This window comes from Pan paniscus, chromosome 21 (genome assembly GCF_029289425.2).
Source record: "Pan paniscus chromosome 21, NHGRI_mPanPan1-v2.0_pri, whole genome shotgun sequence".
NCBI classification, from domain to species: domain Eukaryota; kingdom Metazoa; phylum Chordata; class Mammalia; order Primates; family Hominidae; genus Pan; species Pan paniscus.
In genome coordinates this window covers 1524951-1551103 of record NC_073270.2, presented here as the reverse complement: position 1 = coordinate 1551103, position 26153 = coordinate 1524951, and the positions used below count along the sequence as shown (strand labels likewise).

General features: G+C 46.7%; 1 protein-coding gene across 1 annotated transcript; it reads left to right on the top strand.

Annotated features, from left to right (window-relative positions):
• TBC1D20 (TBC1 domain family member 20) lies at positions 1 to 26153 on the top strand. Its single transcript, XM_034947803.3, has 8 exons — positions 1 to 224; positions 14285 to 14470; positions 17274 to 17354; positions 20389 to 20575; positions 20743 to 20844; positions 22044 to 22185; positions 23139 to 23326; positions 23590 to 26153. The coding sequence occupies exons 1-8, from the start codon at positions 155 to 157 to the stop codon at positions 23843 to 23845; spliced, it is 1212 nt and encodes a 403-aa protein (XP_034803694.1). The 5' UTR covers positions 1 to 154; the 3' UTR covers positions 23846 to 26153.

Sequence of the window (26153 nt, the reverse complement as noted above, 5' to 3'; positions counted from 1 at the left end):
GGGGCCAGCGGGGCGCCTGCGCGCCTGCGCGCCGCTGGCCGACGGAGGGGAGCCTGCCGATGCCGAGCGGGCGCTGCGTCCCGCGGTCGGAGCCGCGTCTTCTCCCGGCTCCGCCACCAGCCGGGGCTCGGGTGGGGGCCCGGGGCCCCGGGGCATGGCCCTCCGGAGTGCGCAGGGCGACGGCCCCACCTCCGGCCACTGGGACGGCGGCGCGGAGAAGGCAGGTACGGAAGCCGACCGGGGCGCCGGGAGCGGCCTGCGAGGGCGGCCCGGGGTGCAGGGGCAGCCGGCGGCGGAGGCGGCGCCGGAGGGGCGCGGGCTGGGGACCCGGGGCTGCTGCGGGGTTCCGGGCGGCGACAGAGGAAGAGGCTGAGGGCCCAGGGCACGTCTGATGAGGAGAGGGCCTGGAACTGGGGGGGCTCGGGCGGGTGCCGAGCTGACCCGAGGGAGCCTGGCGGCAGAGTCGCGTCCCCAGGCAGAAGAGCGGGCGGCGGCTTCGCGCCCCGGCTTTCTTCCATCCGGAGAGGACTGGGACTCCTCGAGCGCGGAGGCCAGGCCCACCCCGTCCCAGGCGTCCGCCACGTCCGCAGACTCCCGGAGCCGCCTCCCCGAGGGGTATCAGCTCTCCCGAACTTCATTCACTGTCGCCGGCTTGATTGACGCGCTGCCCGCGTACCGCCGATGTAATTACCACACAGTTCTTCCTTTAAGGTGCACAGTTCAGTGATTCTTAGAAAATTCACAAAGTTGTGCAGCCATCGCCGCTGTCTGATCCCAAAACGAAACCCTTACCCATTAGTAGGCACTCCCCGTTCCCCGGTATTCACGACGCCTGGCAACCACGAAGCGACTTTCTGTCTGTCTTCTGCCACCTATTTTAATGTTATTCAATTGTGTAAAAGCGGCCGGGCACTATGGCTCGCGCCTGTAATCCCAGCGCTTTGGGAGGCCACGGTTGGAAGATCGATTGAGGCCAGGATTTCGAGATCAGGCTGGGAAACACAGCGAGGCCTCATCTCTACAAAAAGTTTTTAAAAGTTAGTCGGGTGTGGAGGCTCGAGCCTGTGATCCCAACGACTCTGGAGGCTGAGGCAGGAGGATCGCTTGAGCCCAGGACTTAGAGGCTACTCTATGATTGCGCCACTGCATTCCAGCCTGGGTGACAGATGGAGACCCTATCTCAATAATAATAATAAGTAAATAATTGTATAAAAAGCGCTTCTATTTTTATACTCTTTTAGTTTGGACAATTTCTGTGAAATCATGTTTTTGTTGCACGTTATGTTCTCAAATGTTTTTCATTCAATAAATACATGACAGTTAAAATTATGAATGTACACCGTGAACCAAGTTAAATAATCTTTTTTCCTTGAGGAAGACTAAGGTGACTTTCCCTATTTCCAGTCCTCTGATGGATGGTGCCCGTAAAAGAGCCAAACACGTTATTAACACAACCCACATATTTTGAGGAAGCTCCTGGTATCTGTATTTTATTTTATATTTTATTTGGGCTCATTTTCTGTTTTTCCCTTTTTCTTATGTTCTGATACTGAATGGAAGTGGAGCTCTGAACCCTTTGGCACTGTAACCCTTTAGTTACTGGTGTTTGTGTGATGTCTGTCCTCGTGGCATAACAGTCAATGCCCTAGGCAGCGTGGGTCTTGTGACCTGTTGGCAGTGCAGCTGTGTATCTGTTGCAAGACTTTACCCCCTCTAGTTTCCTTGATTTTGCTTCTCTGCATGAATGGGACAAATTTAAAGATGAGGTTTTTTGTTTTTGTTATTGTTTTGTTTTTTAATCCTATCAGAGTATTGTTGGCAAAGTTACTAATGCTAGAATCCCTCTTTTGTAGCGTTTATAGTCAGATTGGTTTACTTACTAGACTGTTTTTTTCCATTGTAGTGAAACATTCTTTCTTGGTACCTGCTTTTTCCAGGTAGTTAACAGAATCTTTGCTAATTTGGATACTGTTTTGTAGAAACTACTAATGAAGACCTCCAAAAACAGAGGCTAGTTTGTTTTATTTTGTGTTTAATAGAACTCTTACCCAGACTGAAATAAGGTTTTCCTCTCCTGCTGTGGTCTTCTGGTACAGACGTGGAGTTAAAGCATTTTTTTTTTTTTTGAGAGATGAGATCTTGTTCTGTCACCCGGGTTGGAGTGCAGTGTCACAGTCAAAGCTCACTGTCATCTCCCAACTCCTGGACTTAAGTGATCCTCCCACCTCAGCCTCCTGAGTAGCTGGGACTACAGGCATAAATTTTCAAGTTAATTTCCAATGTCAATATCAGTAGTTGTGGGTGGGTGTAGGGGTATGTCTGTCTCCCTCCCTCCACACGAAACGGCCCCCCCTTCCATTGTTTTAAGACTAGCATTTCTTAATTTGAGCTTAATTTCAGTTTAAAGACTGTAAAGCCTTTATGATAATGCAGGCTTAAACCAAATAATCAGTATGGAATTTTGTACGCTCACACGAGATTCCATTATATAAATTAGTTGATCCAAGTTAGTATTTGTTTTGGTGATATGAAAAAATATATGAAAAAACTTTTAGAGGAGGCAGGGATAGTGGTCATCTTTAGTTGTTATCGTCCCTTCCCTGTGTATTAAGTGCCCTAATCCAGGTGATTTTGGACATGCCTATTTCTCTGAGGGGGCAGAAATCTTTACCTGGATTCTGTAGCCAGAGTTGGGAGAAGTTTAAGCCAATAGTGGGTTGTGTCATCTTTATCTGAACCATTAAGAACCACAGTTCAGATAAAGTGTCCCATTGTTAAAATTAGCATTTTATGGAGTTGAGTCTCATCTCCCTCCCTGACTACAAAACCCTGTTGCAGTTGTTTCTATACCTATTGCTGTGGTGCCCCTCAAATAAAGTCTGCTTTGCCCTCTTTATAAATAAATAAATAAATAAATAAATAAAAATAAGCGTTCTAATGAAGAGTAGGCCAGAGTCATACCTATCTTCCTTTGTTGAATGAATTACTTTTCAGGCATCAGGGATTTATTTATAGCAGTCTTATATTTTGCAGCCAGCTGTAGGACGGTCATTTCGTTCCATCATGGTTATGATAGCCAAGACCTCTCCTATAAAGGAATTTGGAAGGTATCAGCTTTGGAATCATAGTGCACTATCTTGTAAGTGGGGCAGTAAAGAAATTGGAGAAGAAAGGATGGAGGGAGATTAGAATGACATACACTCTCCCTCTAGATGAAATGTGTCTTTTATTCCAGGCCAGATGCAGCATTCTCAAGTCCAGAATCTCGAAATACAATAGATAATAGGCATTTATTTTAATCTTTTCCTGAACATCCCAAGAATAGCTCTATGATGTTTCTCTTTCGGAAATAAACAGGATGTCTGTGAATTTGTCTTTCAGTGGAGACGCTGCTAACTCCCTCCCTGTGTCGTCTAGCAGTTGATCTCACTCTGTAATTCATACATCTTTAGCTCACTTGAATTTTCTGTTTCCTCTTCCCTTTTTATGTCACAGTGAGAGCCTATACATTTAGTTGGAATAAAGTATTTGTCAGAGTGGCACACGTGGGAGTGCTTTCTCCATCTGCCACTGACATTTAATCACTAGGGTGTGGGGTTGAGGAAGGTGGTGTTGGGGCCTGAAAAAAACAGCAGCCGAAATCCACATTGGGACAGCATCCTACTCTGGGAAACACCAGTAGTTTTAGAAACAGGCCAAAGAGTCTGCAGATCTGTTGAGAGAGTTCTGCTGTGAGCATCATCTTAACAGTATGGGAAAAATAATGTCATTTACCGCAAGCCAGTTTTTTCCAGAGGAACGATAACTAAACTAAATCACTTGCTATATTCTGCACGCATTTGTCGCGTTCCCACAGAGTGCCAAAAATTTTGAAATAGTAAATTTTGAAATGCAGGATTAAAAGTAGAATTGGACGCCAGGTATGGTGGCTCAACGCCTGTAATCCCAGCACTTTGGGAAGTCGAGGTGGGTGGATCACTAGAGCCCAGGAGTTTGAGATCAGCCTGGGCAACACTTTTTTTCTCTACAAAATATATATACGCAAAAATGAGCTGGGCCAGTGGAGCTTGTCTGTGGTCCCAGCTACCTGGGAGGCTAAGGCAGGAGGATCACTTGAGCCCAGAAGGTTGAGGCTGCAGTGAGTCATGGTCGTGCCACTGTTCTCCAGCCTGGGTGACAGAGTAAGACCCTGTCCCAAAAAAAAAAAAAAAAAAAAAAAAAAAATTGGAACAGAGTCTTAAGAGAAATGAGTTATGGGAGGTATGATTTGAGGATTTGAGTTCAGAATTAAGTAACATTCTGGCAAATGGTTTGCCAAAACCTCATGGAAATTCAGTTGACTGCATAGTGGTTTTCTTCCCCAAGATACAAGATTTCCTTTCTCCCAGATTGCCGAATAGCTTATTTAGAAAGAGAGATGGAGTGGATGTATGTCTAAAGAAACTGAAGAAAAATGATCATACTCTTAGCAAATAGGTTAACAAGACTTCTGCGTATCAGCTTCCCTCAAGCAGTATTCAGTATTGCCACTCAAGTGCTGTCAATTTGTGATGTGTGGAAAGTGCAGGGATACTCCCAAGTTAAAAAAAAAATTAAATATGTTAGGTTTCTTCTCTTTGTTGGAAATTAAATTCTTCTCATGTTTTGCCTCCACCGATGTTATATAAAAAGGCTTCTCTGTTTCCTGCATGTTTTTGACCCCTCTTGAAAACGTACAGCCTGGTCTTCCAAAGGATGGCCCTCAGGCCCAAAGTAAAATCCCTCCGTCTTCCTCCTGAGTACAGGATAAACCCAGACTCCTTTGCGGGATGAATCCAGCCCAGCCTCTTTTACTGCGGTGCTACCTGCTTCTGTTCTCTCCCTTCACCTGGCACTTCAGCTTCATAGAACTCTTTGTTTCCTGGACATGGTGTTTCTTTCATGTGACAAGGTCTTTGCACATAACTCTTCTGCCTGGAGTACTTTCCCCTTAGCACACTCTTCCCTGTGGCAAAATTTTCTTTAAGAACGTACCAGAGCCCAGTGTGGTGGCTCACATCTGCGATCCTAGCACTTTGGGAGGTTGAGGCAAGAGGATTGCTTGAGCCCAGGAGTTCAGGATCAGTCTGGGCAACATAATGAGACCCCACCTCTACAAAAAATTTTTTAAAAATTAGGCATGGTGGCATAGAAGGCTGAGGTGGGAGGATCGCTTGAGCCCTAGAGGTTGAGGCTGCAGTGAGCTATGATTGTGCCACTGCACTCCAGCCAAGGCAACAGAGTGAGACCCTGTCTAAATAAATAAATAAAAATTAAAAAGAAGGGCCAGATGCGGTGGCTCATGCCTGTAATCCTAGCACTTTGGGAGGCCAAGGTGGGCGGATCACCTGAGGTGGGGAGTTCGAGACCAGCCTGACCAACATGGAAAAACCCTGTTTCTACTAAAAATACAAAATTAGCCAGGCATGGTGGCGCATGCCCGTAATCCCAGCTACTCGGGAGGCTGAGGCAGGAGAATCGCTTGAACCTGGGAGGTGGAGGTTGCGGTGAGCTGAGATCGTGCCATTGCACTCCATCCTGGGCAACAAGAGTGAAACTCTGTCTCAAAAAAAAAAAAAAAAAAAAATTAAAAGAGGGATCCAGAATATATTCTTGGTGAAGCCTTTCCTGACTGCTTTAGAAGTAGTCATTCTTGGCCAGGTGCAGTGGCTCACTCCTGTAATCCCAGCACTTTGGGAGGCCGAGGCAGGCAGATCACCTGAGATCAGGATTTCAAGACCAGCCTGGCCAACATGGCAAAACCCCGTCTCCACTAAAAATACAAAAAATTAGGCAGGCGTGGTGGTGAATGCCTGTAATCCCAGCTACTCGGGAGGCTGAGGCAGGAGAACTGCTCAAACCCAGGAGGTGGAGGTTGCAGTGAGCTGAGATCGTGACACTGCGCTCCAGCCTGGGCAACAAAGAGCGTAACTCCATCTCAAAAAAAAAGAAGAAGAAAAAAAGTCATTCTTTCCTCTGGATTTTCATAATCCCTCAGATTCTATTATATATAATAATTGTTTGTGTCCCTACTGTGAGCCCTTCAAGGGCTGGGAGGGCGTAATTCATCTTTTTATCCCCAGTACAGTGCTTAGTACAAGCAGACACCCATTAAGTGACAGACTGATGAATGACTGGACGAATGGGCAGGCGGATGAATGGATGAAAGGACACACCTGAGTCAAGAGCTTGACACATCTCATGAACAATTGACTAGGTGCTATGCTGACAGAAGAAATTGGAGATTTTTTTTTGTTTTTGAGACAGAGTCTTACTCTGTCACCCAGGCTGGAGTGCAGTGCCACAATCATGCCTCACTACAACCCGCCTCTGCCTCCTAAGCAGCTGGAATTACAGGTGCACGCCGTCACGCCCACCTATTTTTTGTAGAGACAAGGTTTTGCCATGTTGCGCAGGCTGGTTGCTCTCCTAATCCTGGGGTCAAGCAATCCGCCCACCTCGGCTTCCTAAAGTGCTGGGATTATAAGCATGAGCCATGTCTCGACTAAAAACCATGCCCGGCAGTGGTTTTTATTTTATTATATTTTTATTTTTATTTTGTTTATTTTTTTGAGACGGAGTTTTGCTCTCGTTGCCCAGGCTGGAGTGCAGTGGCGTGTTCTCAGCTCACTGTAACCTCCGCCTCCTGGGTTCAAGTGATTCTCCTGCCTCAGCCTCCCAAGTAACTAGGATTACAGGCACCTGCCACCACACCTGGCTAATTTTGTATTTTTAGTGGAGACGGGGTTTTGCCATGTTGGTCAGGCTGGTCTCGAACGCCTGACCTCAGGTGATCTGCTCGCTTCGACTTCCCAAAGTGCTGGGATTACAGGCATGAGCCACCATGCCTGGCCTATTTTATTTTATTTTTTATTTATTTATTTTATGAGACAGAGTGTCACTCTGTTGCCCAGTCTGGAGTACAGTGGCATGATCTCGGCACACTGTAACCTCCGCCTCCCGGGTTCAAGCGATTCTCCTGCCTCATCCTCCTGAGTAGATGGGACTACAAGCGTGCACTACCACACCCGGCTAACTTTTATATTTTTAGTAGAGACAGGGTTTCACCATGTTGGTCAGGCTGGTCTCGATCTCCTGACTTGAGGTAATCTGCCCACCTTGGCCTCCCAAAGTACTGGGATTATAGGCGTGCCCAGAAGGGGTTTTATTTTTAATGATTTCTAGGTAGGTAACCATTTAATTTGGCTTCCAAACTGGGACATATTTGAGAATACAGGGAGCAGAAAGGGTTTGCTGTGAACAATTGTGCCAGGACTCTAGGTATAAACCAGGAAGATCTCAGACAGATGAGGACAAATGGTCACCCTACTAGGTTACCAGGAAACAGCAGTCAAGCCAGGAGGACAGGTTTACCGAGGTGAAAAGTTACTCCTATTATCTTTCTGTCGCACCTCCAATTGCACATGGCTCCAAACCAGCTAGTGCCTCTGTTTATGTGGGTTTTACGTTTCAGGTCTCATAGGTAGCTCACCTGTGACTTATTAGTACCAACTTTAATTTATGTTAATAATGGGCCGGACCTGATGGCTCATGCCTATAATCCCAGCACTTTGGGAGCCTGAGGCAGGCAGATCACTTGAGGTCAGGAGTTCGAGACCAGCCTGGCATGGTGAAACCCTGTCTCTACTACAAATACAAAAAATTAGCTAGGCATGGTGGCAGCATGCGCCTGTAATCCTGGCTACCTGGGAGGCTGAGGCCCGAGGATGGTTTGAACCCGAGAGACAGAGGTTCCAGTGAGCCAAGATTGCTTCACTGCACTCCAGCCTGGGAGACAAAGCAAGACTCTGTCTCAAAAAAAAAAAAAAAAAAGAAAAAAATAATGTACAGCTTTGTCATAGAAACAGTTTGTAGACTCACTATGGTCTCAGACTAGAACATTGCTGGGGAAGATGCTTGGTGTCCCTTCTAAAACCTAATGTACCTTCTGTTAGTTATTTCTAAAATCTGCCCTACCTTCTGGTGATATCTTCCACTTCACATGAACTCTGGTGCCTTGCACCTAATATATACTACATAAATATTTTTTAATTAGTCTACTGTCAAATGGAAGGGCCATATCTCCTGGCCTTTCTTCTGTACCCTTCATCCCAGCCCCTGAATGTCCTCCATTTCCTTTGTGTGTATACACATTTAGTTTTATTGTAACAAGGCAACTCGTACACTTTTTTTTTCCTTTTTTCTTGTATAAGCAGGTGAATCCATGTTCTTTCTGCCTTTTTTTTTTTTTTTTGAGACAGAATTTTGCTCTTGTCACCCAGGCTAGAGTGCAGTGGTGTGATCTCAGCTCACTGCAAGCTCCGCCTCCCAGGTTCACCTCATTCTCCTGCCTCAGCCTCTCGAGTAGCTGGGACTACAGGCGCCCGCCACCACGCCTGGCTAATTTTTTTAAATTTTTTTAGTAAAGACAGGGTTTCACCGTGTTAGCCAAGATGGTCTCGATCTCCTGACCTCATGATCTGCCCACCTCGGCCTCCCAAAGTGCTGGAATTGCAGGCGTGAGCCACCGCACCTGGCCCAATTATTGTATTTTTAATAGAGATGGAGTTTCACCATGTTGGCCAGGCTCGTCTCAATCTCCTGACCTCAGTGATCCATCCACCTCGGCCTCCCAAAGTGCTGGGATAGGCCAGGTGTGGTGGCTCACACCTGTAATCTCAGTACTTTGGGAGGCTGAGACTGTCGGGTCACGAGGTCAGGAGTTTGAGACTAGCCTGACCAACATGGTGAAACCCTGTCTCTACTAAAAATACAAAAAAAAAAAAAATTAGCCAGGCATGGTGGCACGTGCCTGTAATCCCAGCTACTCAGGAGACTGAGGCAGGAGAATCACTTGAACCTGGGAGGTGGAGGTTGCAGTAAGCCGAGATTGCGCCTCTGCACTCCAGTCTGGGCAATAGGGCGAGACTCCGTCTCGAAAAAAAAACAAAAAAACAAAGTGCTGGATTATAGGCATGAGCCACCGTCCCTGGCTGCTGCTGCTGCTGCTGCTGCTGGTGTTGTTGTTGTTGTTTTTGAGACGGAGTTTCGCTCTTATTGCCCAGGCTAGAGTGCAGTGGCATATAGCATGATCTCGGCTCACTGCAACCTCTGCCTCCCAGGTTCAAGCAATTCTCCTGCCTCAGCCTCCCGAGTAGCTGGGATTACAGGCATGCGCCACCATGCCCGGCTAATTTTTTGTATTTTTAGCAGAGACGGGGTTTCTCCATGTTGGTCAGGCTTGTCTCGAACTCCCGACCTCAGATGATCTGCCCACTTCGGCCTCCCAAAGTGCGAGGATTACAGGCGTGAGCCACTGCGCCCAGCCTGTTTTTTTTTTGAAACGGAGTTTCGCTCTTGTTGCCCAGGCTGGAGTGCAATGGCGCGATCTGCAATCTCAGCTTACCGCAATCTCCGCCCCCTGGGTTCAAGCGATTCTGCTTCAGCCTCCTGAGTAGCTGGCATTACCGGCCTGCGCCACCACGCCCGGCTAATTTTGTATTTTTAGTAGAGATGGGGTTTCTCCGTGTTGGTCAGGCTGGTCTCAAACTCGCAATCTCAGGTGGTCTGCCTGCCTCGGCCTCCCAAAATGCTGGGATTACAGGCATGAACCACTGTGCCCGGCCTTGTTTTTGTTTTTAGAGACAGGTCACCAGGACACCTTCCTCGTTTTCCTGCCAAGCCCACTCTACTGGAGTGGAAAAGTCCAGTGCCTTGATAATAGGGTATTGCTCTGTCACCTAGGCTGAAGTGCAGTGGTGCTATCATAGCTCACCACAGCCTTATACTCCTGGGCTCAAGTGATCCTCTCGCCCCAGCCTCCTGAGTAGCTGGGACCACCATGCCTGGCTAACTTTTCGTACTTTTTGTAGAGACAGGGTCTCACTTTGTTGCCCAGGCTGTTCTCGATTTTGTGGACTCAAGTGATTCTCACACCTTGGCCCTCCACAGCACTGGGATTACAGGCGTGAGCCATTGTACCTGGCTTCCTTAACTTGTACACTTTTTTTTGTTTGTTTGTTTTTGAGATGGAGTCTCGCTATGTCGCGCCCAGGCTGGAGTGCAGTTGTGCGATCTTGGCTCCCTCCAGCCTCTGCCACCAGGGTTCAAGCAATTCTCCTCTTTCAGCCTCATGAGTAGCTGGGATTACAGGCGTGCGCCACCAGGCCAGGCTAATTTTTGTATTTTTAGTAGAGACGGGGTTTCCTTATGTTGGAACAGGCTGGTCTCGAACACCTGACCTCGTGATCTGCCTGCCTCGGCCTCCCAAAGTGCTGGGATTACAGGTGTGAGCCACTGCGCCCGGCCTTTTGCTCGTACACTTTTAACATTTAAAACAGAGTATCATCTTTACAGTGAAAGAAAAATAAAATTTAAAAATGAACAGGAACAAAATTACAATACAGAATTCAATTCCAAATAAGATTCTACAGGTTATGCTGATTGTCCTAATCAAGTGGTGAGGCTCAAACCATCATTGAGAGAACTTATTGATTTATTGATTTATTTAAACTATATATATATGGTTGAGGCTACAGTGAGCCATGATTGTGCCACTACACTCCATCTTGAGTGACTGAACAAGACCCTGGCATCAAGGCATTGGACTTTTCCACTCCAGCAGAATGGGCTTTGCAGGAAAAGGAAGAAGGTATCCGGAAGCAATAGGAGACAAAAGTAAAGAAAAGGCAGATGTGACGGGTGCTGCTTTGGGTTTAACTTGAGAGACCAAAGATAGGTAGGTCTGAAGCCGAGAGAATTTATTTATGTATTTATTTTTCTTTTGAGACAGAGTCTCGCTCTGACGTCCAGGCTAGAGTGCAGTGACGCGATCTCGGCTCACTATAACCTCCACCTTGCGGGTTCAAGCGATTCTCCTGCCTCAGCCTCCTGAGTAGCTGGGACCACAGGCGCCTGCCACCATGCCCGGCTAGTTTTTTGTATTTTTAAAGTAGAGACAGGGTTTCACCATGTTGGCCAGGCTGGTCTCGAACTCCTGACCTCAGGTGATCTGCCTGCCTTGGCCTCCCAAAGTGCTGGGATTACAGACGTGAGCCACCGTCCCCGGCCAAGAATGTATTTTAAAAAGGTCGTCTTACACTGCAAGGATGTTCATTAAACATCACAATTAAGCATGTCAAGAGAGTTTTGCTCCTCTTCCTTTTTAAGGTACACTTCTCAGGTTAGCTTGGCCCTGACCCACTGCAGTCTCTTTGAGCTCTTGGCCATTATTGTCTGCATGCACCTTTTTTGACAATTATAGTCTACTGCCTTGTGACGTTTGGTGTTGTCTTGTGTAACATTTCTTGTGTTTTTGACATATTTTCTCAATGGTACTGGCAACTAGAAAGAACTGAAATACAGGCATCATCCATTTAACTTCCGCAAGCCATCCCTAAAAGCAGACATTCTGCATGCAAACTTTCAGAGCCTTTTACTCCTTTATCTCCCCTGATCTTAGCCAAAGGCCAAAAAGCAATACTCTGTTATTTCACATAGAAAAATGATATGGTAGCTACTAACCACAAATTCCCAACCAATTTCCCAAAAAAGTTATTTATTTATTTATTTGAAGGCTAGTCAAGTGAAGCAGTGGGCGTGGAAAAGGAACAAAGAAATCTAACTGATTGTAATCAATGAGTTGTAAACAGCACCACTCAGGGACCAGTCCTAAAAAGTAATTTAAACATGGCAAAATGTCTATGAATAACAGACTATCACATAAGGATGTAAGATGCTTAAAACATTACTTACTATGGTTTTTAAGAAACAGTTCCTTTGTATGCAGTGTCACAGCCTCTCTGTGGCAGTGTCTGGTGGCAGTGTCACCAGCCACACTGGAAACGCAAGTACCCTTTGACACTGGTTTTGAAAACATCTCTGTGTTGGCCAGGCGTGGTGGCTCACGCTTGTAATCTCAGCACTTTGGGAGGCTGAGGCAGGTGGATCACTTGAGGTCAGGAGTTCGAGACCAGCCTGGCCAACATGGTGAAACCCTGTCTAAAAAAAAAAAAAAATTAGCAAAGCGTGGTGGTGCATGCCTGTAATCCCAGCTACTCAGGAGGCTGAGGCAGGAAAATCACTTGAACCTGGGACAGGGAGGTTGCAGTGAGCTGAGATCGTGCCACTATACTCCAGCCTGGGCGACAGTGAGACTCCATCTCAAAAAAAAAAAAAAAAAAATCTCTATGTGATTCTAATGTTTTTACCAGTTGTAGTAGCATGTAACAGGAGACCTTTTCATGTGGTTATGTTTTCAATGTAGTATCGAGTTTTGGTGACATGCATTTTTCCTATCTAAACAACAGGAAAAAATTGTTACAGTAAGAGATGTATATGCTCTGTGAAGTTTGGGAATTAAGAATGGACATTCTTGTATGAAAACATTGACACTGACTGCTAGATATGCCTGAATTTACTGAGCGTTTATTATAGTTGTAATTCCTTGTTTGTTACTTACACAGTATATCTCCTTAGTGCTTTGCATATTACGTACTAATTAAATATCTGTCGGTTGATTTGTAAAATACATGTTGTTTCAGAGTGAGGAGGGGAGCTAATATTTAGTAAGTATCTACTGTGTACCATGGTAACTATCCTGACAAGAGGGTGTCAGTCCAGAGGCCCAGAGCAGGGAAGTCATCTGTCCAAGATTATGGATCAGATAAGTGGCAGAGCCAGGATGTGAACCAAGATCTGTCTGATTTTAACACATTTCTTTTTTCACTTATCATTTTTTTTGAGACGGAGTCTCACTCTGTCGCCCAGGCTGGAATGCAGTGGCACGATCTTGGCTCACTGCAACTTCGGCCTCCTGGGTTCAAGCGACTCTCCTGCCTCAGTCTCCCGAGTAGCTGGGATTACAGGTGCATGCCACCACGCCTGGCTAATTTTTGTATTTTTAGTAGAGATGAGGTTTTGCCATGTTGGCCAGGCTGGTCTCGAACTCCTGACCTCATTATCTGCCCACTTCGGCCTTCCAAAGTGCTGGGATTACAGGCATGAGCCACCGTGCCCAGCCTCACTTACCTTTTTTTTTTTTTTTTTTAAATGTATCAGGAGGCTGAGGCAGGAGAATCACTTGAACCCGGGAGGCAGAGGTTGCAGTGAGCCGAGATCGTGCCACTGCACTCCAGCCTGGCGACAGAGCAAGAGTCCTTCTCAAAAAAAAAAAAAAAATGTACATATAGGCTGGGCATGGTGGCTCACACCTGTAATCCTAGCACTTTGGGAGACCGAGGCAGGAGGATCACGAGGTCAGGAGTTCATGACCACCCTGGCCAACATTGTGAACGCTATCTCTGCTAAAAATACAAAAATATAGCTGGGCGTGGTGGTGCGTGCCTGAAATCCCAGCTACTTGGGAGGCTGAGGCAGGAGAATTGCTTGAACTGGGACCCGGGAGGCAGAGGTTGCAGTGAGCTGAGATTGCGCCACTGCACTCCAGCCTGGGCTACAGACCGAGACTCCATCTCAAAAAAAAAAAAAAAAAAAAAGTACGTGTAATTATTTCTGGACCGGGCATGGTGGCATGCACCTGTAGTCCCAGCTGTTTGGGAGGCTGAGGTGGGAGGATCGGTTTTGCCTAGGAGTTTGAGGCCAGCCTGGGCAACTTAGAGAGACAATGTCTCTTTTTTTTTTTTTTTTTTTCCCCGAGATGGAGTCTCGCTCTGTCATCCTGGCTGGAGTGCAGTGGCACGATCTCGGCTCACTGCAACCTCCGCCTCCCAGGTTTAAGTGATTCTTCTGCCTCAGCCTCCTGAGTAGCTGGGACTACAGGCGAGCACCACCATGCCCAGCTAATTTTTGTATTTTTAGGAGAGACGGGGGTTCACCATATTGGCCAGGCTGGTCTCGAATTCCTGACCTTGTGATCCGCCCACCTCGGCCTCCCAAAGTGCTGGGATTACAGGCGTGAGTCACCACACCCAGCCGACACTTGTCTGTTAAAAACAACAACTAATAATTATTTCCAGTCTGTGCCTATGATTTTTGGTTCAGACCTATAAAAAGAGACTATCTTTTTAAAAATCGGTGATTTAAAATCTGTTTTATAATGGGCTCTCCAAGCCTCCCACCATGAGGCCCAGTAGACTGGGCCTGAAATGAATAGTGCATCTGGCTGTGAGACTTTATGCCAGCAGGCAGTCTTAGAGCTAAGAGGAGATATTTACCTGTACCTCATATCAGAAAGGAGCTTGAGTCCTAGGCAGAAAATATGCACGTGCTGAATGTGCGCCTCATTCTTCCCTATCCTTATTTTCAGACTTTAACGCCAAAAGGAAAAAGAAAGTGGCAGAGATACACCAGGCTCTGAACAGTGATCCCACTGATGTGGCTGCCCTTAGACGCATGGCTATCAGTGAAGGAGGGCTCCTGACCGATGAGATCAGACGAAAAGTGTGGCCCAAGCTCCTCAATGTCAACGCCAATGACCCGCCTCCTGTATCAGGTAAGGGGAGTGGGGCCCGCCTCCTGTATCGGGTAAGGGGAGTGGGACCCGCCTCCTGTATCGGGTAAGGGGAGTGGGACCCGCCTCCTGTATCGGGTAAGGGGAGTGGGGGAGGCTGTGAGGGGCGCTTATCTAGGAGACAGGGGGAAAAGAATTCCAGGATCTTTCATTTTTATGGTCCTTTCAAACCAAGGGTATATGAATAAATCTAGGGTGTTTTGGGAAATGCTTGGGCCCACTCTGAAAATAAGGCCAAACCCATAAGTAGAATTTTATTCAAAAGTGGAATGAGTTATTTTTTTACTTGTTTTTATTTTATTTATTTATTTTTGAGACGGAGTCTTGCTCTGTCACCCAGGCTGGAGTGCGGTGGCACAATCTCAGCTCACTGCAACCTCTGCCCCCTGGGTTCAAGCAATTCTCCTGCCTCAGCCTTCCTAGTAGCTGGGATTACAGACATGCGCTACCATGCCCGGCTAATTTTTGTATTTTTAGTAGAGATGGGGTTTTGCCATGTTGACCAGGCTGGTCTCGAATTCCTGACCTCAAGTGATCAGCCTGCTTCGGCCTCCCAAAGTGCTGGGATTACAGGCGTGAGCTACCACGCCCAGGCAAGTTCTTTTTTTATTAGGGATTAAAATATTGGCTAGGCAAGTGAATTTATTAAAAATGCATATGCTTTGTTCTGCATACTTGCTTGGCAAGTGTTTTTTTAAAATGCATATTTTGGGCCAGGTGTGGTGGCTCACGCCTGTAATCCCAGCACTTTGGGAGGCTGAGGCAGGTGGATCTTGAGGTCAGAAGTTCAAGACCAGCCTGGCCAAGATGGTGAAATCCCATCTCTACTAAAAAAAAAAAAAAATATGAACATTAGCCAGGTATGGTGGCAGGTGCCTGTAATCCCAGCTACGCAGGAGGCTGTGGCAGAGAATTGCTTGAACCTGGAAGGTGGAGGTTGCAGTGAGCAGAGATTGCGCCACTGTCCTCCAGCCTGGGTGACAGAGTGAGACTCCGTCTCAAAAAAAAAAAAAAAAATGCGTATTTTGTGGCTGGGCGAGGTGACTCACACCTGTAATTCCAGCACTTTCGGAGGCTGAGGCAGGAGGATCACTTGAGACTGGAAGTTTGAGGCCAGCATGGGCAACATTGCAAAACCCTGTCTCTACAAAAATTTAAAAACTAGCCAGACATGGTGGTGCACGGCTGTAGTCTTAGCTGCTTGGGAGGATGAGGCAGGATTACTTGAGCCCAGGAGTTTGAGGCCAGCCTGGGCAACATGGCAAGATCCAATCTCTAAAAGTAAAGTAAAATTAAACACACACACAAACACCCTCTTTTGTCCGGGCACAGTGGCTCACGCCTGTAATCCTAGCATTTTGGGAGGCTGAGGCAGGTGAATCACTTGAGGTCAGGAGTTCGAGACCAGCCCGGCCAACATGGTGAAACCCTGTCTCTACTAAAAATACAAAAATTAGCTGAGTATGGTGGCGCACACCTGTAATTCCAGCTACTAGGGAAGCTGAGGCAGGAGAATCGCTTGAACCGAGGAGGCGGAAGTTGCAATGAGCCGAGATTGCACCAGTATACTCCAGCCTGGGCGACAGAGTGAGATACTCAAAAAAAAAGAAAACATCCTCTTTTTATTGGGAAATACTGAAATCCTTTGGAGTTCTAAAATCCTGTAATTCTGTTAAAAGAGTTACCTAACTAATGTGCAAGGCCCATGTGGTGAAAAGAGTTCCTTGGAATGAAGTTCAAAATGGTAAAAGTCCTGTAGAACAGTGAATCCACTCTGCTGCTCGTTCACTCAGTGCACTCACCTTGTAGCTTTCCTGCCATCATGGCAAAATGCCAGGTGCTGAGGATTCTTTCAGTTGGCAAATATTAGTTGTGCTGTGATTGCCAGGTACTGGAGATGATTGAAACAGGACTTCTGCCACCAAAAAGTTCACAGCGTCATGATGTCACCCAGTAGGTGTTGAGTTGCCACTTGTTATTATCCTTGGAATTGGCTGCTTCAGAGCAGTCAGCTTTTTGTTGGAAGGCTAAGGCAGTGCCATGTTCACACCCTGAATCCTGAGATGCTGTTCTTCTGTCAGGTTCCAAACTTCCCTCATCTTTTTATACCATGAAGCCTGCGTGTGAGGAAGTGTTGCCCAGCCTTACTAGCTTTGGATTTGGGTTGCGAGGGAAATGTACACTGGTTATATGTATAATGGCTAGAGACTGCCTCCTTACTTTCACACTGTGTTGGACTTAGCAGCTGAACACGAGGACTGTCCTCTTTGCAGCTCTTTAGTTTTAGAATTGCTGGGTCAAGAGTTGTTAGGTGGTTCTTTATGTGAGTCTCAATATACCTTTCTAAGCAGCTTAGTGCTCCCACAACTTTATAGGCGTTAGGGTTTTTTTCAGTGGTCTGTTGTTCCCACATTCATGATTTTATTTGATCCTTGGAAGGGAATATCCTCATTTTGTAGCTGTGGACTTTGAAGTTTAGAGCAGTTCCCAGTGATGCACAGTGGCCTTGGCCTCCTTACGTCTTTGCTCTCCTTCCCACCCTGCTGTATTGTCTCCTGGGCAGTCTGTGCTCCCTTCTCTTAGGGTCATTGTGACGTGCAGGAAACATAATGTTTGGAACTAAACTAGGGATGATTCCCTGCCAAATGTTGTATCTTGAGTCATATCATCCTCTTCAGGAGAAGCTGACATGTGCCCTCTAGGCCTTTTGTGTCATCCCAGAATGTTTTGCTTCTGGTCTGGCTTCTCAGGCATTCCTGCAATAACGTGCCTTTTCCTTCAATAGGGAAGAACCTACGGCAGATGAGCAAGGACTACCAACAAGTGTTGCTGGACGTCCGACGGTCGTTGCGGCGGTTCCCTCCTGGTGAGAAGCTCTCCCGGTCCTGCCACATTTGGAAAGACTGTATCTGTTCCAGGTCCTACCATGTGACCTCATATGCTGGACCCTGCCTCCTCAGGGACCTTCAGAGCTCTCCTTTTGCTGAGTCATCCTTTTCTTGGCTGGTCACTTTCAGACCCCCACTGTGAAAGCCTGAACCAAAAATAATTTCTCCTGGCCTAGAGGTGGTGAATGAGAGAAGAGGTTTTTGTTTTTCCTTGAAGCCACAAAAAGGAGTTAATAAGGATTGTTAGAGCCATCAGTCTGGCATTAAAGAGCAGATTGGTGTGGAATTGGGCACCAACAAGAATGAGTAATATCTTAATTAGGTTTAAAAACGATGATACCTTGCACATACATATGTAAGATTCCTTAGAGGGAAGAGAGGCCATTCCCTGTTTGTGTAAGAGTATATTCCTTAATTTGTTCAGCAGCTGTAGATAAAAAATAAATAAAAAGAAAACAAAACAAAAGAAAAGAATGTAGTCCTAAAATTACCTCTTCGTTTCAGGAAGAGAGAAAAGAAGGACCGTTGTCTCAGTTTTCACAGTGAAGGGAACTGGGCAACAAACCTCACAGGGATGACCTAGTTTTCTTCCTCTGGCAACTCCACCTTGAGGTCATGAAGAGAGGAGAATTGCTAAAGGGAACAGGAGCCTCTAAGCTGGCTGCCTCCCTCTTCTGCACTGTGCTCTGGCCTGGCTTTTGTTGTTGAAGGGGCTGCTTTCCTGCTGGCATTCTTGCTCCCTGGACAGATTCTTGCAATCCCCAGGTAGCAGTAGCCTGCCAGCGTGGTTTTGATAAAAGCACATGCCCACGGTCCATTCCCTTTTCCTAGCCTGCTGGTTTGGATGAGATCATATAGGACAGATGCCTCCCTTTTTTTTTTTTTTTTTTTTTTTTTTTTTTTTAAAAGACAGAGTTTCACTCTTGTTGCCTAGGCTGGAGTGCAATGGCACTGTCTCAGCTCACTACAACCTCCGCCTCCCAGGTTCAGGCAGTTCTCCTGCCTCAGCCTCCCAAGTAGCTGGGATTACAGGTGCCCGCCACCACGCCCGGCTAATTTTGTGTGTGTGTGTTTTTAATAGAGATGGGGTTTCACCATGTTGGCCAGGCTGCTCTCGAACTCCTGACCTCAGGTGATGCACGTACCTCAGCCTCCCAAAGTGCTGGGATTACAGGCAAGAGCCACCGTGCCCAGCCCCCATTTTTTTTCCTAGGTAAGCTGTTTTCCCTCTGAACCCTTTATTCCTCTTCCATTGATGTAATATCTGTGATACACTTTCTGTAGGCTGAACTTACAGTGTGGCTTCATATTCTTTTTCCATTCATGGTCTTCTGGGCTTGGCTCACTGCTTTTCTGCTGAAAATTCACACAGGGTTTAATTTTTACTCTTACTCCTTTCACTGCTTCACCTATCAGCAGCCCTGGGTTTGCTTCGTTTCCTTATTTATCTTTTAGGGTATGCTTTTTATTTGAGAAGGGGTGGGGTAAATACGGGCAAGAGGTGAGTTTTGCTCTTACCTGCAATCCTTTGTCCGGTTTAGTTTGGGCCCTTACATTAGCTGCTTTCTCTCTCTCAGTGTGTGTTTGTAACTAAAAGCTAATGGTGTGGAGAAGCTGTGCATGTGCCATTCTTCTAACCTGGCTCATAAGGCCAAGGCTTGGCATTTTTACTGCTGGCAGCACTAGCTCCAGCAGTAAAAGAACTCCCTGAAAGAACTCCTGAGACAGGCTTCCCTATTTCCAGCTATAATACATCTTTGGATCGAGAGGATCAGTTTTTCCTGTAATGTTTGCTTTGGTTTAAAGGGGACCGTGTAACTTTAAAATTTTTTTATTTTTATATAATTTCATACTTACTGAAAAGTTGTAAAAATAGGACAAAGAATTCCCCAGATACCTTTTACCCAGATTTCCTTTTGTTTTCACATTTTACTACATTTGCTTTTTTTTTTTTTGGAGACGGAGTCTTGCTCTCTCGCCCGGGCTGGAGTGCAGTGGCACGATCTCAGCTCACTGCAAGCTCTGGTTCCTGGGTTCATGCCATTCTCCTGCCTCAGCCTCCCAAGTAGCTGGGACTACAGGCGCCTGCCACCACGCCCAGCTAATTTTTTGTATTTTTTATTAGAGACGGGGTTTTTCACCATATTAGCCAGGATGGTCTCGATCTCCTGACCTCGTGATCCACCTGCCTCTGCCTCCCAAAGTGCTGGGATTACAGGCGTGAGCCACCGCGCCCGGCCTACATTTGCTTTTTTGGCTGCTTTCTGTCTTTCCTTCACTTTACACATAGACATAGACTTTTTCTCTGAACTATTTAAGAGTAAGTTGCAAACATGACATCTTTTTACCCCAAGTGTTTCAGGATATATTTCCTAAATATAAGGCTCTCATGTAATCACAGTACAGTGAGCAACATCAATAACAACACTGAAAAATAGTTAACTAATTAATCCACAGATTTTATTCACATTTCACCATTTCTTCGAGTAATGTGCTTCACTGGAAAAGGAAATATAGATTTATGCGTTTCTCATGCTGTTGTCATCTATCTTTAGCCATTTTTAATCTGGAACAGTTCCTTTGTATTGTATGAGAGTTAAATTTCTCTTCCTTTGGGGATATTGGGTATTTCTTCATTGTGAGATTGAGGTCTGTGCGCTGTTGATAGAAATCCTGCAGACACGATGCCGAGCTCTGTCAATGCATCACCTCGGGAGGCAGAGGCCGTCTGTGGCTCCCATAGTTGAAATTCTGCAGTTAAATGCTGTGTCCCAGCAGTATTAACTGCAGCAACTTGGTTAGGGTGGTGTCTGCGGCTTGCCCCACTGGAAAGCTAGCGGCTGCCTTTTCCTGTATGCCAGGTGGTATCAACAGTGGATCTTGATATGCCTTGCCAAATTATTTGTAATTCATTTTCCTTTTTTCTCTGAAAATTCATTGCTGGCCTTCTTCGACCTCCTTGTTAACTAGGCTGCTTGGTATGTTCAAAGGCATCTCTGCTCCTGTCCCCAGGCATGCCAGAGGAACAGAGAGAAGGGCTGCAGGAAGAACTGATTGACATCATCCTCCTCATCTTGGAGCGCAACCCTCAGCTGCACTACTACCAGGGCTACCATGACATTGTGGTCACATTTCTGCTGGTGGTAGGCGAGAGGCTGGCAACATCCCTGGTAGAAAAATTATCTACCCACCACCTCAGGTACCAGTAGAGAGGAACACGAGACGACGGGCATCACTCCTCAGCCGTCCTGGGGATAACTCACTGGCCGGTTTTCTGGTCAGCTTTTTTAGGAGTTTGAGCCCTCGCCACCCTGAGCCCTGATCTAAGTGTTTGGTAACCAGGCTTATTGAATTGTCTCCCTCCAGGGATTTTATGGATCCAACAATGGACAACACCAAGCATATATTAAACTATCTGATGCCCATCATTGACCAGGTGAATCCAGAGCTCCATGACTTCATGCAGAGGTACATATGTGTCTGCATTTCTGTGTGCATGCATACACACGCCCACACCCCCCCACACCTGAAACACTCCTCACAAGCCGAGCGCAGTTTCCTCATTGTCTTGGGTGGATTTGTTAAGTTCTCCCCAGTTGTTCCAGTCACCAGCAATCTGGGTAATTCAGCTCTTGGAGCATTTTTGGGGACTGTGCTCTTTGGGGGACATAGCCCATCCCTTGAGTTTACATCTAGTGGGGAGAGGTGGATAAGGTATGTATGCCAAGGTAAGATGTTGAGGTTATTGCCACAAGAGAAACACAAAGTCCTGTGGGATCCAGCGGCGAGAAGGGGAAGGCCAACAATGGGTTGTTTTATTTCCCAAGTACCAAAGAGAAGACATATTTTTTTTGCAAATCCCATGTGATGTTTTGTTTCTTCTCTGTTTAGTTGGAAATGTGTTCTCGGCCAATGCCTCTTTTTTTAAAATTTTTTAAAAGGTAATGGCTATGCCTTCTTTTTTTTTGAGATGGAGTATTTTCTCTTGTTGCCCAGGCTGGAGTGCAATGGCATGATCTTGGCTCACTGCAACCTCTATCTTCCGGGTTCAAGCGATTCTTCTGCCTCAGCCTCAAGTAGCTGGGATTACAGGCATGCGCCACCACGCTCGGCTAATTTTGTATTTTTAGTAGAGACAGGGTTTCTCCATGTTGGTCAGGCTGGTCTCGAGCTCCCGATGTCAGGTGATCCGCCCGCTTTGGCCTCCCAAAGTGCTGAGATTATAGGCATGACTCACCGTGTCTGGCAGCTACATCTTAAGATATTTCAGTTGTCTCATGTTAATTGAAAAATTAATGCAGTCATGTTTTCAGGCATGGGAATATGTACCTGTGCCCCCCAGAAGGGTAAGACTTAGTCAGAAGGAGAATCATGGCGTAGTTCTCTGAAAACAACTGCTTCTCGTTCCTGTAGTTGACATTTGTTGGCCATTAGGCGAGCACCCAGTGAGATAAAGCAGCCAGGACCCTGTTGTGGTGTTAGTGTTGTGGTACACCTTAAAGACTTTGTATTAAATATTTTGTAAGGAGAAGATGCTGAATTCCTAGGTAACTGAATTTTCCAGAAATCTTATTCCTAAATGCTTCCTTCTCACCAGCACTATAAGGCCCAGAGAGAGGGAAGGGATGGCCCACAGGACCTGACACCTGCCTTTCCTTTGTTTCTAGTGCTGAGGTAGGGACCATCTTTGCCCTCAGCTGGCTCATCACCTGGTTTGGGCATGTCCTGTCTGACTTCAGGCACGTCGTGCGGTTATATGACTTCTTCCTGGCCTGCCACCCACTGATGCCGATTTACTTTGCAGCCGTGGTAGGTACAGGCCACGAGCCAGCAGCTGGGTTCACCATCACCCATCCCACTGTGGTCATTTTCCCTGAAGGGAAACCTGGGGATTATGGAAAGATGCAAAAGACAGCACTTCCCAGGCTGGTGTCCCTGGACACCATTCTGCGCAATATTAATGGGGGTGTCACACACAAAAAATAGTAAGTTGGGAAATGCTGGGTGTAAACAAAATCAGATTTTTTTTTGCTGCATGACACTTCTGAACCTTTAAAATGCTAATCTGCATTGTGAATTGTCAGGGTTCCTGTTGACATTGTCTGGAATATATGTTCAGCTGATGAACACAATTAGGGAAATAGTAGTATAAGCTGTCAATTCCAGATTTAAGAAAAGAAGAGATCTGGTGTCATGACAGACAAGGGAGGCGGCTTGCGGTGGAGGGCAGGGGCTTCAGTTAGTAGAAGGGTCTTGAGGGATGGGGTGGAGATGGGAATTCAGGGAAGTCCTTCAATGACCACTGGTCCCTTGAGCATCTGTGGATTTGTGGACCAGCAGTCAGAAGGAAGATGCTTAAAGGGAGCAAGACTGTTCTTTCTACTGTTTTGAACCATTTCTTCTATGCTGGAGCTCCAGGAATCTCCCAATAATTCTCCTTCTTTCTCCTAAAAGAATCTCCTTCATTTCTTTCAAGACTTAAAGGGACACCTGAGCAGCCCAGCATGCCCGAAGGACTTAGATTGTAACTGGTCAGCCTTTCATGTCATGTGGTGGAAGTTTGCAGGAAGGGCCAGAGAGTAGGAGTAGCACTGAGCGTATATATGTTATTACTTCCTTGACGGATACAAGAGTTTGCTGAACATTTGGGCTGAGTCCTGTCTGTTACCTGTTTAAATTCATCTGCAAGGATAATGGAGTGCAGGTGGCCCAGGCCCTGTGTGTCTGGCCTCTGACTGCAAGGCTTTACTACCTCCCCACAGATTGTGTTGTATCGCGAGCAGGAAGTCCTGGACTGTGACTGTGACATGGCCTCGGTCCACCACCTGTTGTCCCAGATCCCTCAGGACTTGCCCTATGAGACACTGATCAGCAGAGCAGGAGACCTTTTTGTTCAGTTTCCCCCATCCGAACTTGCTCGGGAGGCCGCCGCCCAACAGCAAGCTGAGAGGTGAGCAAGGCTGGGACACTGGTTGAATGGGGGTGGCTGTAAATGAGCAGAAGCGAGGGAAGGTTTGTGTCTGGTGGGATAGGGTTGGGGCATGTTTCCAGAGATCTGAGCTTAGGCCAGTGGAATCCCCACTGTAGACATATGGGTCTTTATCATAAAGAGCTTTCCCAGCAATGAAAGGCTCTGCCCGCAGCCTGCGTGGTGGAGTTTTGCTTTCCTCCTCTTTCATACCGCTTCCTTCCTTCCGTCTCTTTCCCCTGCAGGACGGCAGCCTCTACTTTCAAAGACTTTGAGCTGGCATCAGCCCAGCAGAGGCCTGATATGGTGCTGCGGCAGCGGTTTCGGGGACTTCTGCGGCCTGAAGATCGAACAGAAGATGTCCTGACCAAGCCAAGGACCAACCGCTTTGTGAAATTGGCAGTGATGGGGCTGACAGTGGCACTTGGAGCGGCTGCACTGGCTGTGGTGAAAAGTGCCCTGGAATGGGCCCCTAAGTTTCAGCTGCAGCTGTTTCCCTGAAAGCCAGAGAAGACCTTCCTCTTACATCACATTAAGGTCTCACCCTTCCATGGAAGGATTGGGAGGGGTGGAATTTCCTTTATTAAAAGGGTTTCTGTCCAGAGTTTTTTATTCCTGCCACCCTGCCCTGCCCGTTTGTGTTTGCCTTTACTTCAGAGGCCAATAGCAGAGCCTACCTGACACAGAGGGGACTTGGGGGCCTGGCACAGAATCTTATGCCTCTCCCAGTGGGCTTTTGGATGGGCTCTCTGCCACCTCCCCGGTGTTGGAGGAAGTGGGTTTCTGAAGCTTGCAGCTGCCTTTGCAACCTGCTGGGCCTGGGCTGCCCTAGTTACCGGGAACCTCCTAGTCACCCCGTAGAAAGTGAACTGGAACATGGGATGCCCTCTTACTGCTCCTGCTTGCCTGCATCAGATGGACACAGAAGGAGGGGGCTGCTGCTGAAGGAGTCAGGCTTGGGATGGAGAGCAAGAGGCCAAAGGACTCGTCTGGGAGCATGATCGGCCCCTCTTACTAGCAGCTCCATCAGCTGATCAGAAATCAGAGACAGAAGGGAACTAGGTTACTCGTTAAATCCTACCTATTTTCAGCCTAGAAATCACATGGGCATTTCCAGTCAAGTGGGAAGGAAAGCTCGTTTTTAGGGCCTAGACCTAGACTAGTTTTGCCTGCCTTTTTTTTTTCCTCCCTGTTTTCTTCTACAAGCCACACAACATTGCTTATAAAAGGTACTTTTATTACTATTTTTAGAATATATACACCCCATATGTAAATTACCCTCACTTTTAAAGTAATAATAGTTCCTTCACGGAAAAAAAAATAGTTCTCATCAGAAGGATGAGCTTCTAAGATCCTGAATTTTACTTTCTACTTGATTAACATTTTCGCTTTAGCCAGAGTTGCTATTTGCAAACAGCTTTCCACTTCCAAAGTGCCACTTTCTGACCGGTTTTTCTTCCTGTTTTCCTCAAATCATCCTACTCCCAAATAGGCACCCACTCACTACCTTGGCGTCATTTTTTGGGTCTGACTTGTCTCGTCAACTGCTGGTCTCTCCCACCTGGTTGGAAATGTCATTGGAAACTTGCAAAGACTCTCCAGACCTTAGGGAACAAGAGGCATCACTCAGTCCTTCTGGGACAGCTTCCCTGTAAGCAAAGCCAGGTTTGTTTTAGATTCACTCTGGCCTGAAAAAAAAAAAGTGCCTTTTGCTGCTTTAAAGAATTAGGGTATATGGTATGAAGCAGCCATGTACTTGTATTTTCCTGGTCTTTCCTGGGCACTCTTCTCTCTTGGCAGATGTTTTCTTAAAGTGAACACACCAGAAGCACTCCACCCCACCATATCCAGTCCTCTTTGCATGCCTGTTGTGTGCAGGGTGGAGGGTGTCCCACATGCCAGGCAGCTGGGAGCCCTGTCCGCTGAGTTACACTAAGCACTTTATTTTTATTTATTTTATTATTATTTTCTTTTTTCTGAGATGGAGTCTCACTCTGTTGCCCAGGCTGGAGTGCAGTGGTGCAGTCTCAGCTCACTGCAACCTCCTCCTCCCAAGTTCAGGCAATTCTCGCTGCCTCAGCCTCCCGAGTAGCTGGGACTACAGGCACCTGCTACCACGTCTGGCTAATTTTTGTATTTTTAGTAGAGATGGGGTTTCGCCACGTTGGCCAGGCTGGTCTCGAACTCCTGACCTCAGGTGATCTGCCCGTCTCGTCCTCCCAAAGTGCTGGGATTACAGGCGTGAGCCACCACGCCCAGCCACCACTACGCACTTTAAAACCAAAAAAAGCTCAAAGGGATGGATCATTGTCCATGGCTCAGGAGCCCCACCGTGGGGTAAGTGTGATGTCGATGGATTAATTTAGACAGTGGTGTATTCATCAGGGCAAAGGCAATTCTTCCAGAGGTGATGATGTGGCAGATATTCCCAGTGCTCTCCCAAAGCAAGCTGGCCCTCTTGTCATCCTCTCAGTGGGCGGCACCAGCTGCCCCTCCTTCCACAAGTACTCAAGCCTGTTTGTAAATACTGAAGGGATTGATGGGGTTGAGGAAAGGAGGTGCACGTCACCAGGGTCCCAAGGCCACAGCTTTTCAGATCGTAGGAAGCAAGTGGCATTTGCTTGACTTGTGGCCTCGGAAGGAGAATGTTTATCTGTTTTCTAACTTTGCTGACACCAGGATTCTCCCTGTCATTGAGAAGAAAGCATTATCTAATTACCTTCAGGTGGTTTACTTATTCTGTAAAGAATATGTGTAAATATTTTGTACAGAGCCCTGTATCAAATAAACAGCCATATGTGGTTACTAA

Coding starts and splice junctions, on each gene's coding strand:
- TBC1D20 (XM_034947803.3), top strand. CDS start 155: ATGGCCCTCCGGAGTGCGCAGGGCGACGGCCCCACCTCCGGCCACTGG. Junction 20,845..22,043: donor CTCCATGACTTCATGCAGAG/GTACATATGTGT, acceptor CTTTGTTTCTAG/TGCTGAGGTAGGGACCATCT. Junction 23,327..23,589: donor GCCCAACAGCAAGCTGAGAG/GTGAGCAAGGCT, acceptor TTTCCCCTGCAG/GACGGCAGCCTCTACTTTCA.